Source organism: Sesamum indicum, linkage group LG7 (genome assembly GCF_026168435.1).
Source record: "Sesamum indicum cultivar Baizhima isolate 11 linkage group LG7, ASM2616843v1, whole genome shotgun sequence".
Classification (NCBI taxonomy): domain Eukaryota; kingdom Viridiplantae; phylum Streptophyta; class Magnoliopsida; order Lamiales; family Pedaliaceae; genus Sesamum; species Sesamum indicum.
In genome coordinates, this window is record NC_142663.1 from 3,648,296 (window position 1) to 3,665,180 (window position 16,885).

The following is a 16,885-nucleotide window of genomic DNA, read 5'->3' on the forward strand; positions in this document are numbered from 1 at the left end:
ATTTCACAAATATTCTGAAATGCTGCAACACAAGCCTTGGTTAGCAATAGCCAGCACAATCAAAATGCCTGTTGTACAAATAAAAAGAAAATATTTCATCCCTGATAGATATGAGGTTATCCTTCCTCGGTCATTCGATAGGATGCACCAACCTCCCGAGGGCTGTTGTGCCATATCCCTTCCCCATTTAGATGCAGGGTTGCGTTTTCCTCTACCTCGTGAAGTGAATGATATTCTCACTAGATTAGAAGTTTGTCCGATGCAGCTGTCCCCAAATTCCATAAGCCATATCCTTCTATTTAGCATCGTGATGAAATATCTTGATCTTCCTCCCACTTTTGACAATTTCTGGTCCTTCTATAATATTACTGCTTCCAAAAGATCAGGTGAAACCGGATGGTTTTATTTGACCACCCGCAAGGATTTTCGATATTTAGATGATTTGAAATCAAATGTAGGTCTTTGGCGAGATAGGTTTTTCTTCATACGTCCTCCTCCTAGCCATTCCTGGAATTTTTGCCTTGATTGGCGTGAAACAAAACCTAAACCAAAAATATATGGGGAGGGGCTCGACAGCGACCTCATCAACTATACCACCCTATTCTGGTATCTTCCAAAGGTCTTGCTGCAAGAGAAAGTGTTAAAGCTCGCGGGCCTCTTCCCAGCCCCTATTCCTGTCAAGGGCTCCTTAGGTGACTTTGACTTCCATAGTCTTTTCCTCTTTTTATTTTTTTTTAGAAAAAAATATTTTGTTAACCTGTTCTTATGCAGAATCCACCATCATGCTTGCTAGGATCGCAAACAAATCTCGAGCCAAAAATGGAACATTGCCTCCCTCTGTTGATCGTGAACTAGCTCGCTATGCTGCCCTTCAAAAAGGCAAAGGCAAAGAAAATGAAACCACTGTGCCCTCATATGCTATTCCCGACGCTCCAGAACGACCTTCCGCCCCTACCGAACAGCCCTCCACATTGAGGTAGTAGAGGTCTCCGAAGAGCAAGGTCTGCAGAGGAAGAGAAAAGGAAAAAGACGCGCGAAGAACCCCGAGCCCACAGAAAGCAGAAGCAAAAGTGGTAGCGAGCCCTCATCTAAAACTGACCGACGAAGCCGATTAGAGGCCAAACTTGCTGCCGACCGAGCTGCCGAGCCTGTCAGCCGTCAGAAGTTTTTAACCTCGCAGGAGGTGTGGCAGCATACAAGGGACGAGCGATCTCCTCCACTTAGGGTCGCTGAAATGTCAGGTGAAAAATGGGTGCCCGATTGGAAAATATCAAAAAATAGCAGCATCTTGCGAACACTAGCTGGCCAAGACTCTTGGGAGATATACAAGGCAGCTTGCCTCGAACGCGACCAAATCATCTTAGCTCAGACCTCCCACACTTCAATTGAAGAGCATTTGGCACACAACATTGCCCAGGTAAACAATGATTTCAACATTTCATGAGCTCGGTAAGTTTCTTGTGAGATAATCCCCTTTCCTTGTCAGGTGATGGTTTTTTCCCACAATCTCTCCCTCCAATGCTCTGTGTGGCGCCATGAAAAGATTGCTGTGGATGCTCGAGCGCTGGACCATGAGATGAAAATTCTCGAACAACAAACTCTGATCGAGTCCCTACAATCGGAGATGAGGAGTATGGCAGAGCTCACTTCAGAGCTGGAAGCTACCAAGCAAGCTTTAGAAGAATTAAGATCCACTGCCTACAACGATCGCAAGGCAGCGTTTGAGTCTGGCAGAGAGCAGGGACAATATGAAGGTCAGGCCCAGTACCTTCAAAGTTCTGAGCATCAAGCCCTCCAAGCACAAACAAGGTACGAAGGGGCTCGTGATTTCCTCAAATCCAATACCTTCAAAGAAACCGTGGAAAATCAAGCCTCCGAGTTCATGACCGAGGGGTTTGAAAATGTCAAGGCCAACTCCAAAAGCTTGGTGGGCTCGTGCTAGATTTCGACCTGGAGCAATTAGATGTGGGTTTAGATAGGAATATGGAGCCCCACCCCAGCGAACCACCACTCGAGGATGAATTTCCCGAATTTGCTCCTCTAATGGACGAGCTTCCATCTCCGAAAATTGCTTGACTGCTGTTTATGAACACTTCTTTTTGTGAGTTATTCAGTTGTATATTTTGCTTTGATCTTTCAGGATGTAATGCTTAGAATACTCCCTTTTGTATAGCCACAACTGAACTAATCGAATGACCCCTTTTGCTTAATTGATTTGTGGGTTCCTTTTATCGCAAATGCAAGCTTCAAGCGGGACTACGTGTAAAAGCAACATTATTGGGTCGTTTAGCAGACCCTCTTTTAAACTAACAAACTTTTTCGGATAAGAAATCTTGCAATCCCTCTCAGGTCGCCTAATTTTTTTTCAATTAGAAATTCTGCAATCTTTTTTAGATCACTTATGAACCTTTTTCAGGTTCGAAATCCTGCAATCTTTTTCAGATTGCTTATGAACCTTTTTCATGTTAGAAATCCTACAATCTTTTTCAGATCGCTTATGAACCTTTTTCAGGTTAGAAAGCCTGCAATCTTTTTCAGATCGCTTATGAACTTTTTTCAGGTTAGAAATCCTGCAATTTTTTTCAGATCGCTTATGAACCTTTTTCAGGTTAGAAATCCTGCAATCTTTTTCAAATCGCTTGTGAACCTTTTCCTTTAAGGTTAGCTTTGAAAGAACAAAACAAAACTTGTAGATGTAAAATGACCTTTTTCAGGTCGTCTTTTTCAGACTTTATTGTAGTGTCTTTTCCAGACATCTTTTTCAAACAATTACAAGCCTTTTCAGGCAAGACCTTACTAGGTAACTTACGTACATCTAAGCATAAAATTTCTTCAGATTATGCACATTCCAAGGTCGCGGTAAATTCTTCCCTTCTAAATCTTGCAGAATGTAGGTTCCTTTTCGTCTGATCTCCACCACTTTGTATGGACCTTCCCATGTTGGATCGAGCTTCCCAACATGCTTTGACACTTCCACTTTCTTAAGTACCAGATCGCCAATTTGAAAACTCCTGGGTCTCACTCTTTCCAACCTGGTCTTCAAATACTGCAATAACGTTCGGTTCGTGACCTCTGCCTGCCAATTCGCTTGAGGATTTCCGACCGCTGTGAAGTTCTGTTGAATTTTCAGCTCCCAACACCATGCCACGATCTTCTTACCTTGAACTGAGTTCCATTGTCTGATACCAAAACTCATGGGATCCCAAACCTGCAGATAATATTTTTCCAAATGAAATTGATTACCTCTTTTTCAGAGATTTTTGCCAAGGCTTCAGCTTCGACCCACTTGGAGAAATATTCGACCGCGACAATTAAGTATTTTTTCTGAGCCGCTGCCTGAGGAAATGGTCCAACGATGTCAATCCTCCACTGATCAAAAGGACATGTGACCCTCAAAGGATCTAATGGGGTCGCTGGGGAGTGGAGTAGTCCTGCATACTTCTGACAACTTTCGCATTCTTGGTAAACTCCTTCGCGTCTTCTACCATAGTGGGCCAAAAATATCCTTGCCTAAGGATCTTCTGGGCCAACGATCTTCCTCCCGAATGGTTTCCACAACTGCCTTCATGTATTTCTTTCATAATATACTGCAACCTTTCAGCATCTAAGCATTTCAATAAGATACCTTCCGGAGTTCTCTTGTATAGATCATCATCGTAAAACGATTACCCTTGAACTATAGTCTCTTTGCAGTGATCGTGTCACTAGGAAGTTCTCCATGCTTCAAGTATCGAACAAAGGGTGTTTTCCAAGAATCTGCTACTTCGACTGCGTGAACCCCTACCTCATCTATTACTAGTTGCGATTTTACCATCACAGTGATCTTCCTCTCCTTAACTCCTTCCACCAACGATCCAAATTTTGACAGGGCATCTGCTCGTGCATTTTCATCCATCGGGATCTGGTTAATCGTGCATTTGTCAAATTTTTTCATCATGTCTTTCACCTTCGTCAGATATTGTGTCATGGACCACTCTCGCATCTCATAGGTGCCCTGTACCTGCATCGCAACCAGTTGTGAGTCTGTATAAACATCTACCTGCCTTATACCTCTATCCCATGTTGTCTGCAATCCTTGAATTAGAGCTTCATATTCAGCTTCATTGTTGGTCGCCGGAAAATTAAGCCTCACTACGATCTCGATCTCAACACCATCCGGACCCTACAAGTAAGTTCCGACTCCCTCGTTCTTTAAAGTCGACGACCCATTCACATGTAGCAACCATCTCTCATCCTTTTTGGGTTGCTCGCCAACAAGCTCAATCAAGAAATCCGCAAACACTTGCTCTTTTATTGCACTTCTCGTTTGGAACTCTATGTCAAATTCTCCCAGCTCGACCGCCCACTTTACCATCCTGCCAGATGTATCCGGTCGTGACATAACCTGGTTCAATGGATGGTAAGTCAGCACAACGATAGGATGAGACTGGAAGTAAGGTCGCAACTTCTTTGCCGTTGTAACCAAAGCCAACGCTAGCTTCTCGATCTGGATATACTTCTTCTCTGCCCCTTCTAACATCTTGCTCACGTAGTAAACAGGGCTTTGCTTTCCATCTTCTTCGCGAACCAGCACCGAGCTAACCGCGTTATCTGAGACAGCTAAATATACATACAATTTCTCCCCTAATCATGGGATTAGAGAGTAGTGGGGGGTAGTCAAATACAATTTTAGCTCTTGAAGAGCTTGCTCAAATTCGTCATTCCATTCAAAATTATTCACTTTTCGCAGAACCTTAAAGAAGGGTAAATTACGATCAGCTGACCTGGCTATAAAGCGATTTAGAGAGGCGACCTTTCCCGTCAACTGCTGCACCTCCTTTATCGATTTTGGCGACCCCAACTGCATAATCGCCTTTATCTTTTTAGGATTCGCCTCTATGCCCCGCTCGCTAACCATGTAGCCCAAAAACTTACCCCCTCGTACCCGAAAAGTACATTTAGATGGATTCAACCTCATGCCGTAGGATCGCATGATGCTAAAAGCTGTTCGCAGGTGCGCCACATGATCACCTTCTTTCTTACTTTTGACCAACATGTCATCTACATACACCTCCATCGTGCTCCCAATGTGGTCTTTAGACATTCGATTCACCAGTCTTTGATAGGCCGAACCCACGTTCTTCAATCCGAAGGGCATCGCATTGTAACGGTAGACTCCTTTCTCAGTCACGAACGCAGTTTTTTCTGCATCTTCCTTCGCCATAAAAATTTTGTGATAACCTTGGTACGCATCCATCATACTAAACAACGCACACCCCGCCGTTGAGTCCACCAGCAGATCGATCCTTGGTAGCGGGTACGGGTCCTTCGGTCACGCTTTGTTAAGATTGGTAAAGTCTGTGCACATCCTCTATTTTCCAGCAGCCTTTGGTACAATTACCACGTTCAAGAGCCAGGTCGTGTATTGGATCTCCCTCACGAACCCAGCTTGCAACAACTTGTTCACTTCCCCTTCGATGATCTTGTTCCTCTCGACCCCAAACATCCTCTTCTTTTGTTTCACTGGTTTGACCTGTGGATCAAATTTAGTCTATGTACAATTACCTCAGGGTCTATACCTTGAAAATTAGAAGGGCTCCATGCAAATAGGTCGTTGTTGATCTTCAAGAAGTCGATCATCAACGTTTCCATCTCCGCCGTCATCTACGACCCAATGCGGGTCGTCTTTTGAAAATCCCCAGATCTTAACCCACTTCCTTACACTCCTCGGAGGGTTCAATCCTTTCCATTTTTCCCTTTTTTACTTCTTCACTCTGGCTCATCTCCTCTTTTCTCTTCTCCTTTTTTGCTGTTTCTCCCTGTTTAATGGCCAGGTTATAGCAATGTCTGGCCGTTTGCTGATCGCATCTTACCTCCCCTATTCCTTGTGTTGTTGGGAACTTCATCTTCAAATGGTACGTAGATAGCACTGCCTTAAACCTGTTCAATCATGGTCTCCCCAATACAACGTTATATGCAAATGGGTTGTCGACCACCAAAAATTGAATCATGCATGTCTTTCTTCGGGGTTCTTCACCCAATGAAACTGGTAGCTCAATCACCCCCTCTGGCACGACCTCACCACCTCCAAACCCAACCAACGGTGTTCGAACTGACTTCAACTTTATATTCCATTTTCCTGAGTACATCACTGAAAATAATGTCAACTGAACTGCCATCATCTATCAACACTTTATGTACCTGATAGTTGGCGATGTCCATTTTAATAACTATAGGGTCATTCTGATCACTGATGCTCGAGCTCAGGCCTCGTCTCCAAAGACGATACTTTCCTGTTTTTCTACCTGCATCACCTGTTCCCCGTACTTGAACCTGCTCTCCCTGGCATACTTTTTCCTTGCTCTCATTGAATCTCCATTCGTCGGTCCGCCAGAGATCTTTTTGGTATCGCTCACGACTCCTCGACCTGCTACGTTTGCCCGCTTCGGCTCTCCTATCAATCAAATGTTTGAAATATCCTTGCCTGATCAATCTTTCAATCTCGTCCCTCAACTGGTAACAATCCTCCATATTATAGCCTTTATGTTTATGGAACCTGCAATACTTGTGAGAATTTTTCTTGGCAGGTGTGTCACGCATCTTACCTGGCCATTGCAGGAGGCCCTCCTTCTCCACCATCGTCATCACTCTTTCCCTGGTCGTAGTTAAGGGAGTGTATCTGTGGTATCGAGGCTGGTATGATCCTTTTCGTTCTTCATCTTTTTTAGATCGCTGCTTACCATCTCTCGATCGCTCGTACTTCGATCGCCCCGGATCCCTTGTCCACTTACTATCTTTCATGGCATTCATCTCTTCCTCGTCTATGTATTTTTGTGCCATCTCCATCAACTGTTCTGTACCTGCAGGTGGATCCCGAGCCAGCGCCGACGCGAACGGGCCTTTCTTCAATCCATGTATCAAAATGCTCACCATCATGTCGATTTGCAGATCCTGAACTTCCAACACTTCATTGTTAAATCTCCCCATAAAAGCCTTTAGCGTCTCGTCCTCCCTTTGTCTGATCGTGAAGAGGTGAGTGGTTGACCTCTTCGCCTTTCTCTTACTGGAAAAATGAAAAGAGAATTTGTGAATTAATTGCTCATAAGAATCAATTGTTCCACTACCTAAGCTCGTGATCCATTCCTGAGTCTTGCCCTTCAGAGTAGTTACAAACAGCTTCGCTTTGATAGGATCAGTTTGGCCGTATAGGTTCATGACCAGATCGAATGCAGCCACATGTTCCCTAGGATCCTTGCTCCCATCGTACTTGGGAAGATCCGGGAACCGAAAGCTACTGTCCACCACCTCCAGCAGAATCCGATTAGTAAAAGGTGAGCTCCTATTTTGCGACACGATCTCTCCCCTTTTCTTCAACTCTTCTATTTGCTTTCCCAACTTCTCAATCTGTTTGCTAACGCTGTCCACGTCCGCTCGTGATATGTCAGGTTGTCTGGTGGTCTCTTTTGCTAGTCATCGTCCTTTTGCTGGTCACTTCATTTGACAAGGTTCTCTCAGGGCCTTTTTCAGGCACCCTCGAGACCTCTCTCCTCTGCTCTGCCTCTATTTCCTTGAATAACTGCCTCCTTACCCCTTCTCTAGCTGGGGTTACCGTTCTACGCTCATATTCCACAATGGCCTTTCTGCTCACCTCTTCGATCATTCGTTGCAATTTTCGTTCGTCATCTGTATCATCCGCTCGTCCTCTCTCCCTAGGGTTTCTTCCATCTGTTGATCTCGTCGAGATGACCCTTCCATTTCTAGTTCGTTCTCAGTTTTCCACAAACAGCGCCAAATGATGTAAGTCGCGCGAAATCGGGATCGGGTCGCGTGCTCGGATCGCTGATCAGGGTCGCTAAATCCTTCTTTGTACTACCTGTTAGTGGATTCGGAGAACAAAGCAAACGTGAGACTAGCCGAGTAGCCCTCGGCGATGGCCCTCCGATGCTTAAGTTAGAAAAGTGGGGTCGAAAGATAAAAATGAGATCGGATAAGATCACGAAAATCGCGATAAAATGATAAATTGAACATATCTTGAATAACCATAAATGGGGCTATTTATAGCCGTACGGTACCGTCTAGAAGACAGCCACATGTCTCGCCTGAGATGCTGCCACGTCATCATGATCCTAAGGCCTTTATTTATTCCCTGATCAAAATTTGTCAAAATGGTCAAAATAGTCAACTATGGGATTTAAATGACTCAAATTGGTAGGGGTATTTAGGTAATTTAATAAACTCCTTCATCAGAACTCTTTTTACATAACTTGAACAATAATAAAATAATAATTTTACCATGCTTGGTAGAAATATTAGTTAGAATTTACCATCTATATATCCAAAATATCAATCGTTATACATATTAACAACATTCCAGTATGTGAAAACCTTGCAAAACGAAACTTAATAATCATAAGTTACTTATAATTATAAGTTATATTGCTAAGATTCATATCGTGTTAGTTCTAATTGCTATTTCATTAGAATTTCAATTTGTTGAAGTTTCTGTTTTTAGGAAGCATTTCACATGTCTAATTTAAAATATTTTAATTTTCTTCAACTATTGTGATCTTTAAAGAGTCTATTTGTATTTTACAACATACAACTAATATTTTTTTTATCTTATTTAAAATATTATGCGAAATTCTATTCTATTTGTCTTATAATTGTTTGGCAAAAGAATATTTTTATATATCTATATAATTACTTTTTTAAGTAGGGAAATGTAAATTTTATTGCAACCATGTATATAATTTAGCAATTTCTTATCCTTTAAGTATAAAAGAGTTTTAATTTAATGAAGTTGGGCATTTTGTTTTTTTTTTTTAATCTTGATTCTTAAAAATACTAATTTTTTAGTTTAGCGCAACTCCAAATATTATAGAGATATGAATCTATAAACATATCCACACAATTCATATGCTACTAAAAAAAGAGACGGAGCTAATGAATAAAAAATTGAATATTTTTTACTAATACAACTAAAAGAATACATTCTCAATTAAAGAAGAAAATCAACACTTGATGGGGAGAACCCAAATTTTAACATAAAATACCAAAAATACCCTTAATGAAGGGTATTTTCGTCATCACAGGAGTAGATCTGCGCGCTGAGGAAAATGGGTCGGGTAACCCATCATTCGGATCTGTTTATTGACTGAAGACCCCGACATGCAGAGGACCGTCTGATTGAGAGCGCCCGCATTTCCGATGTCGACACGTGGCTGAAAAAACAGTAACCACATTGGCTTTATAAATACCCCGACGCACTAAATTAGAGGTAATTGACATTTAGTATTTTCGACCTATGCTAATCAGATCGCATATTTTTACCTCGATTAAACTAACTTGAGCGTCGGAGGGTCGTTGTCGGGGACGAGCTTGACGAGCCTCACGTTCGTGTTTTATCCTCAGGACCCTTTCACTAGATCTTGGTAGAGTATGTGGCCAGGATCAAGAACACCACTCGAGATCGTATATTTCGAGCGACATCAACACTCATAAGCAAAAACTTCAATTAACTCAGTTAATCTTAATTGGTTTTAAAATTCCAAGAAATTAATACAATCCATGCACCAAATTGATGACATACATGATATAGTACTTGAGAAGACGGCCTAAATAATAAATAATAATAAGAAAGATGATATTAAAATTTAAATCCCCAAACAATGGCGAGGAAATTAATAAAATCATTAAGGAACCTCAAGAAATTCATGAAAACCAATCATGAGAATTTCTCCAGCCAACACAATCTCCCTCCCATGTTGGATTCCTACAAAAATGGATTGATTCTTGAATACAATTGAATCTAACGGTTTACGTTGTCGAAGAAAGGAATGTTTTTAGATTTCGATACGCATGCATTTGTGCCCTTATTTCAAGGGCAATTTGATAAAACGTGGCAAAAAACACAATTTTTGTCCAAATCTCATAAACATAGAATTATTAGAATAACAAGTTTTATCATCTTGCATAAAAAATGGATTAAATGCAATTTATCTCCTGTAATATGTGAAATGAATAAATACCCCCTATAAAAAAAGAATTAGCAAATTATTCCCCTATATTTCAAAGAATGAAGCAAACTACTATCGATAGGGGTAATTTGATTCATTTTTCAAATTATAGATGATAATTTACTATTTTATTTTTCATAAAGAGTTTACATAGGATAAATTGCATTTTTTCCTAAAAAATAATGATAAATTATCCTTTTCTTACAAGTCTCTATTGTAATCCCACTTTTGTCCATCACCATTTTATCCCATAATAGTATGTAAACTAAGGCTAAGAGTAAAGGGGATGAATGCAATTCTCCCAACACATGAAAGGGAAACTACGTACACTCATATTAAACGGACAGTTGGATCTCAGACAGCTTAGCCATTTTCTATCCCAAATCCATATGATTTTCCAAGATTTAGATTTACATATCACGACTCCTTTCTCCTGTTAGCCATCATCAAGAAATCAATAGGGGTCTCCTTTCATTTTCTCATTCATGCCATTCTTGAGTGTTGTTCTTGGTCTACAGAACACGTGAAGAAACATTGAGCTGTGAATCATTAGAATTTTGAGGGCAATGAAGATGTCAAGAAGGCCCATAAATCTTTCTCGACGCATGTCGGAAAGCGGGTTGTCAGCTCCATTCTCATCCACCTTTCATCCAAGATCCCGCTCTCCCCCTTACTTATTTGTTGGAGTCATCATTCTGGTATAGTATCTTGTTGTTCTCTACTCTTTGTTTTGTTTATATATATATATATATATATATATATATATTTGAATATGCACTTCTAATTTAGGGTTGAGGGATTTGTGATGTAATGCCCTAATCACAAAGAAAATTTGATTGTCTGAGGTGAATATTGATGGAGCTTAATCTTATTCATGCATAAATTCTGAGGGGTTAATGCAATTTGCGCCCTTATAATATTGTAAATGAGTAAATTATTTCTTTATGAAAAAAAATAAGTAATTTAACCCTCTGATAAATTGCAATATTTTAAAAAATATAGGGAAATAAAATTGCTGGTTTTTTTTTTTCATAGGGAAGTAATTTGTTTAGTTACACTGTTACAGGAGGTTACTTTTATATTTTCCTAAATTTTAATTTTGGATTTTATTTGCAACTTTTCAGGGAGCATTTCTCCTCATTGGTTATCTGTACCGTGGTCGAGGTTTGAATTTTGACTTTTTTGTCTTCTCATACTTGGATAATCAATGTTTGGTTATTTGTTCATGATTTATAAGTTCAGTGGAATTATGAATTTAGGTCCCGTTTACTTTTTATGTATTAATATGATGAATAAAAACGATAATATAGTTTAATATAGTATTAATTTCGAGGTACGAGGGACCTGATACTAGTCCATGAGTCATGTACTAATCAGTGTTCCACCTACATAATCCATTCGGCCTAATGACCACAACCAACCTGGTAATTAGCATGTAATTTCTCAATTTTACACACAATACTTTTGTCTTTAATAGATTTCAAAGGGTTCAATAGTAATTTTTCCACTCAATCCATGTGTATCAATCAAAATGAACATATAACTAAACTTTATCCTGATGCAATAATATGTCTAAATAAACAGCTTATAATTAATTCAGAGCTTTTCTTATCATTCATTTAACTAAAAATAATCCTATCACTCATTTAATAGGCGAAGTAAACGGTGCCCTAAAAAACAAATTGAAGTAAACGTGGCCCTATAAATACAAGCAACCCCCTTGTGATATGACAAACGAGCCAATTACCCCTTTATGAAAAAATAAATAGTGATTTACCTCCCTATATTTTTTAAAATGCAGCAATTTACCGCCCTATATAAGGAGGTAAATTGCTTCATTTTAAAAAGTATACGGGATAAATTTTTATATTTTTTTCATAAGGGGATAATGTGCTCATTTTCAATATTACAGGGGATAAATTGCTATTCACCCTGAATTTATTGTTATTTGATGACAAGTTGGAGCATAGACAAACTTCAAATAAACTAAGTCAATTCTGTAGTATAGTACTATTATTAGTCATGTTTCACCAGATTGGAATTGTCTTAAATTGGCCGCATTTAAATAGTTTGCATATTCTCGTCATTTTATATCTTTAATATGATAGAAAGATTTGGTAATGCTCATAATTTTATTATTTATTTGGGGATATTAAATGTATCGAAACTAAGATAAATAAATATCAAGGAAGAAGCATTTACATAAATAAAAGGCAATCATCGTACAAGAAAAGAATTGCACTGCCACTGCTCCGTGTTTAGAGTCTGCTAATTTGATTCAAGAAGAGATTTGATTACTCCAAGAATTTGATACACACTGCAATTCACAGCAATGGCTCCTTTTATAGAGCTGAGTGCCTAACTGCTCTGTGTTCTAAACTAAACTAATTGAGGATGTAATCCAGCTAGCACTAATTGTAAGTTGTTAACGTAATTGTACAAAACGTGGGCATGACTTAGCAGCTGACCAAAACTAATAAACAGAGTGAGCTGAGGTAGCTTCTTGCTTGTCTGAAATCTGAAAAAATTGGACATCATCTCTTCACATCTTTTCATCCCCTCCTCAAAGTGGGACTTGATAAAATGTTTATCAATCCCAACTTGGAAATAATTGACATAAAAACTGGACCTGGAAGTGGCTTAGTAAAGACATCTGCCAACTGAAACTTAGAGGAGACATGTGAGGGCGCAAGGAAGCCACGATTGTACATATCTATGACCAAATTACAATCAATTCAAAGTGTTTAGTCCTTTAGTGAAACACAGGGTTCGCAATAATATGGAGTTCAACGTGGTTGTCGCAAAGAAAAGGAATAGGTGTGGGAACTTGAACTTGGAAATCCTTAAGCAAGTTGTAGACCCCAAGTTAGTTGATATGCTGTAGTTCCCATACTTCTGTACTCTACTTCTATAGTGGATCGACATATCTTTGTTTGCTTTTTACTATTTCAAGAGATCAAGGAGGCTACAAGGAAGATGCACTATCTAGTTAGAGACTTTTTGGTATCACACAAGTAGCCCAGTCTGCATCATAGTATGAGGTCAAGTGTAGATCACCACATGTAGGAAAAATAGTCCTCTACAGGTTGTTCTCTTTAAATATCTGACAAGATGAATGGTTGCATCTAATGTTGCCTACAAGGATGCTGAATATACTGACTTAACTGCTGAGTGGCATGACACATATCAAGCCTGTTGAATCCTAAGTCAAATAGCCTTCCAAGCAACCTCCTGTAAGCTTCAAGATTGGCTATTTGCTCTCCTGCATCTGCTGCGAATTTAAGGCCAGAACGTAATATGAATACTGGTTGCCTTGGCATGGCTGAGACCTACATCTGCTACAATATCTCAGATGTATTTAGTTTGAGTGACAGCAAGTACCTCCTTAGACCTGGCAATTTCTAGGCCCCAAAAAAGTTTTAGTTGTCCTAAGGTTTTTAATGGTGAAAAAATTATCCAAATATTGTTTAATTTTTGTATTCAACTCTTCAGAAGGCCTTGCAAGTAACACATCATCTACGTATACGAGCAGAACAAAAAACCAAGGGATGTAACCTTAGAAAGAGACAACGATCATGTTTAAATTGAGTCAAGCCTAAAGCCTCTAGCTTTGTCGTGAACTCTTGATTCCACTTGAAGCTTGCTTAAGGCCATAAAAGGACTTTTTGAGTTTGCATACATGCCCTTTAGGAACTAGATAGTCTTCAGGTGCCTGCATACAAACTTCTTCATCCAGAAAAGCATGTATAAAAGTATTGTTAATGTCTAATTGATGTATATGCCACTGTAAAGAAGCAACTATAGCTAGAAACACTTTGACTGTCACAGCCTTTCCCACAGGTGAAAAAACTATCCACATAATCTATGCTTGCCACCTAGTTGTAACTTTTTGCCACCAGTCGTGCTTTATATCTCTCTATAGGACCATGCCTTTAGTTTTACTTTGAATACCCATCTACACCCTATTGCGTTCTTGTGTTTGGGTAGTGGTGTAACTTTCCAAGTGTGTTTCCTTTCTAAAGCTTCAATCAGCTGACATTGCATTTCTCCGTACTTCATGTTGGTTAGCTTGGTCATATGTTCTTGGTTCCTGCAAATGGGAAAGTACAGTAAGGAAACAAGAATGCACAGAAGCTACAGAGGCAGCGACAGGGATATCTGTACCTGTAGAAGTGCAGAACACACCAAATCCTGAAATTAATAGCTTTACATACAGTTCTATAACGATAACGCCTCAGTATTATCCTGTTGTGTATTTAAAGGCTCTTCTTGAGGTACAGTCTCCAAACCTATAGCAGGATCACTAACCTATTGTGTTTCTGAATGATACTAAACATTTTCCAAAGGATCATAGACAGTTTTAGAAGCCACTATAGAGATAAAACAGGTGATGGGATCTGTTTGCTACCTAAATAAGGAAAGGAGTTCTCATAAAAGACCACATGTATTTAGACTATGACTACTTGTTTAGTTAAATCAAACAACTTCTAGCCCTTTTGGTTATGTCCATAAAATAAGAAAACACATTTAAGGCCCTTGGATAAAATTTGAATTTACTTGAAAGTGTGTTTGTAGCAATACACAAATAGCCAATAACTCTAAAGTGGCTATAATCCATAGGTTTGTCAAACAAAATCTCATAAGGTGTTTCCATCTGAAACTGGTTTAGGTAACCTGTTTATAATATAAGTGGCTACTAAGATAGCATTTGTATAGTACATTTTAGGAAGATTGGACTGAAACATTAGTGATCTTGCTACTTGTAGAATATGTTTATGTTTTATTTCCACAATGCCATTCTGCTGTGGAGTATACACACAGGTTTTCTGATGTATGATTCCCTCTTATTTAAATTTTTTTTGGCATTATTCCCCTAAGAACTCAGTACCATTGTCAGTCTTGAAAATTTGATACTTTTATTGAACTGTGTCAATATCATTTTGTGAAAATTAATAAGGAGGGTTGTAGTTTTTTTATTTCTACTGCATTAAATAAGTCCAAGTGTATCTACTATAATCATCCACTATTGTTAATATGTATGTGCATCTGAAAATAGAAACATGTCAAATACATTTTGGGAGTAAGAATCCATGTTATTTAGCTTGTGGACATATTTCACAAGGGGGGGTTCATCTTTATTTTCTTTGAACAAACCTATGTGATTTATTACATTGTTGGAGGCGTGGCCTAGTCTCCCATGCCAAACCTCGAAGGAAACAGAGGATACACTAAGGCCTAACTCTTTGGATAAGTTCGTTACTTTATCAATTTGTTTCTTCTTAAAGGATTTATCATTCTGAATGTAAAGCTTTCTTAGCAAGCATCCTACTACAACCAGTGTGTTAGTCTTGTGGTCCTACAAGACACAATAGGAGGGCAAAAACTTAAATATGATAGAGAAAGTGGTACACAACTTACTCACAGAAAGTAAATTAAAATTCTAAATTAGGCACAAGTAAAATGTCCTTAAGAACAACTTGGTTAGAGAGCAATATATCTCCTATGTTTTCAACAGGATGCATAGTACCATCTGCAAGATGTACAAATGTGTCAGCAGTATTAGTTTTGAAGGAATGAAATAAGGAAGTATTATTACATGTATGTAGTGGCTCCACTATCTATAATCCAGGTTGTAAAAGACTAATTATCCAAGATTGAATTGCCAAGAGATTTTTCCTGAGGATTCATCCTAGTCCTCAATGGTTTTTAACAAGTGTTTCAGGTTCTATTTCTTTGAAATATATCTGCAATTCTGCCTTGATAATTTATGAACTGCTTGCTCATCAATGGCATTATATACTAAACCTTAGATTTAGCAACAAGAAAGGCTCTACTGCTACTGGATCCATTTTTCCTCCTTGCTCTACCAAGGTTTTGTACCAATTAGGGTACACATATATTTCCAAACATACTTCCTTGAGATGCCTAGTTTTCCCACATTCCTCACAGAGTTATGTTCTTCTATTAGCTGGATTCTTTCTTTTCTAAATTTTATAGGGCTCCAAATTTCTTGAATGGCTTGCATTGCCATTTTCTGAGCGGTGGTTGAATTGCCTGAGTTCACTTCTTTTTGTTTTCCAATTCTCAGGATCATTGATTCCTGACATGGTCGTAGTTCTCATTAAGACCCATTAGAAATTGTATCAATTGATCTGACAAATTGAGTTCAGCCAACTCTTTGGTGGTTCCACAAGTACATTGTGGGTTCTGCTGTGATACAAGCCAATTGATCCCAGAGTCTCTTAAGTCTTGAGAAATAGACTGATACTAATAGAGACCCTTGGGATAGAGTGGTCATTTTTCTTTTAAGTTGGTCGACCATTGGTCTATTGCTTTGTGTAAAACGAGTTTCCAATTCAATCCAAAATTCTCTAGTAGTGCTAGTATACAAAAAGCCTTCCACAATCTCCTTCGAAATAGAGTTCAATATCCAAGAAGTCACTATATAGTCCGTATCCCTTGTTCAAGATCTTTGTCCCCTTTTGCAGGATTTGTACTTTTTCTATTGATGAAGCTTAGCTTCATCTTGGCTTCCAATGCTAACTTGACTGAGCGGCTCCAAGCCAGATCATTGGAACCATTCACAAGGGTAGATAACAGGCTTAAGCGTGGATTATCACTGGGATGCAGCTTCAAGATCTCTGGATCTTGAACCATCTTCTTGTATGAAAAAGTCCGACACCATTATGGAGATTTTTGTAGTTTATAAGGGAAAGAAAATCAAGAAAATAAGAAATCAGAGACCATCAAACATGGATTTAATACCATGCAAAGAAACTAGAGATACAAGAAAAGAATTGCGTTGCGGTTCTATGTGTTTAAACTTTGCTAATTTGATTCAAGAAGAAATTTGATTACTCCTGGAATTTGATACACACTGCGATGGATCC

The 16,885-nt window shown here is 39.0% G+C and overlaps 2 protein-coding genes across 3 annotated transcripts in view; one reads left to right on the forward strand and one right to left on the reverse strand.

Annotated features, from left to right (window-relative positions):
- Positions 1-5,350: 5,350 nt before the first annotated feature.
- Positions 5,351-7,639, reverse strand: LOC105162224 (uncharacterized). The gene is made up of 4 exons (XM_011080218.2): positions 7,472-7,639; positions 6,065-7,383; positions 5,853-5,919; positions 5,351-5,512 (listed from the first exon to the last, which is right to left on the reverse strand). The coding sequence occupies exons 1-4, from the start codon at positions 7,637-7,639 to the stop codon at positions 5,351-5,353; spliced, it is 1,716 nt and encodes a 571-aa protein (XP_011078520.2).
- Positions 7,640-10,379: 2,740 nt separating this feature from the next.
- Positions 10,380-16,885, forward strand: part of LOC105162223 (putative pectin methylesterase CGR3) — a 40,231-nt gene continuing 33,725 nt past the window's right edge. The window contains exons 1-3 of one of the 2 annotated variants that reach the window (XM_088882817.1): positions 10,380-10,693; positions 11,120-11,159; positions 16,626-16,658. In XM_088882817.1, coding sequence (XP_088738943.1) covers positions 10,562-10,693; positions 11,120-11,159; positions 16,626-16,658 — 205 coding nt within the window. In that variant the 5' untranslated portion in view covers positions 10,380-10,561. The remainder of the gene's footprint in view (positions 10,694-11,119; positions 11,160-16,625; positions 16,659-16,885) is intronic. The other variant, XM_011080217.3, reaches the window with a different exon arrangement.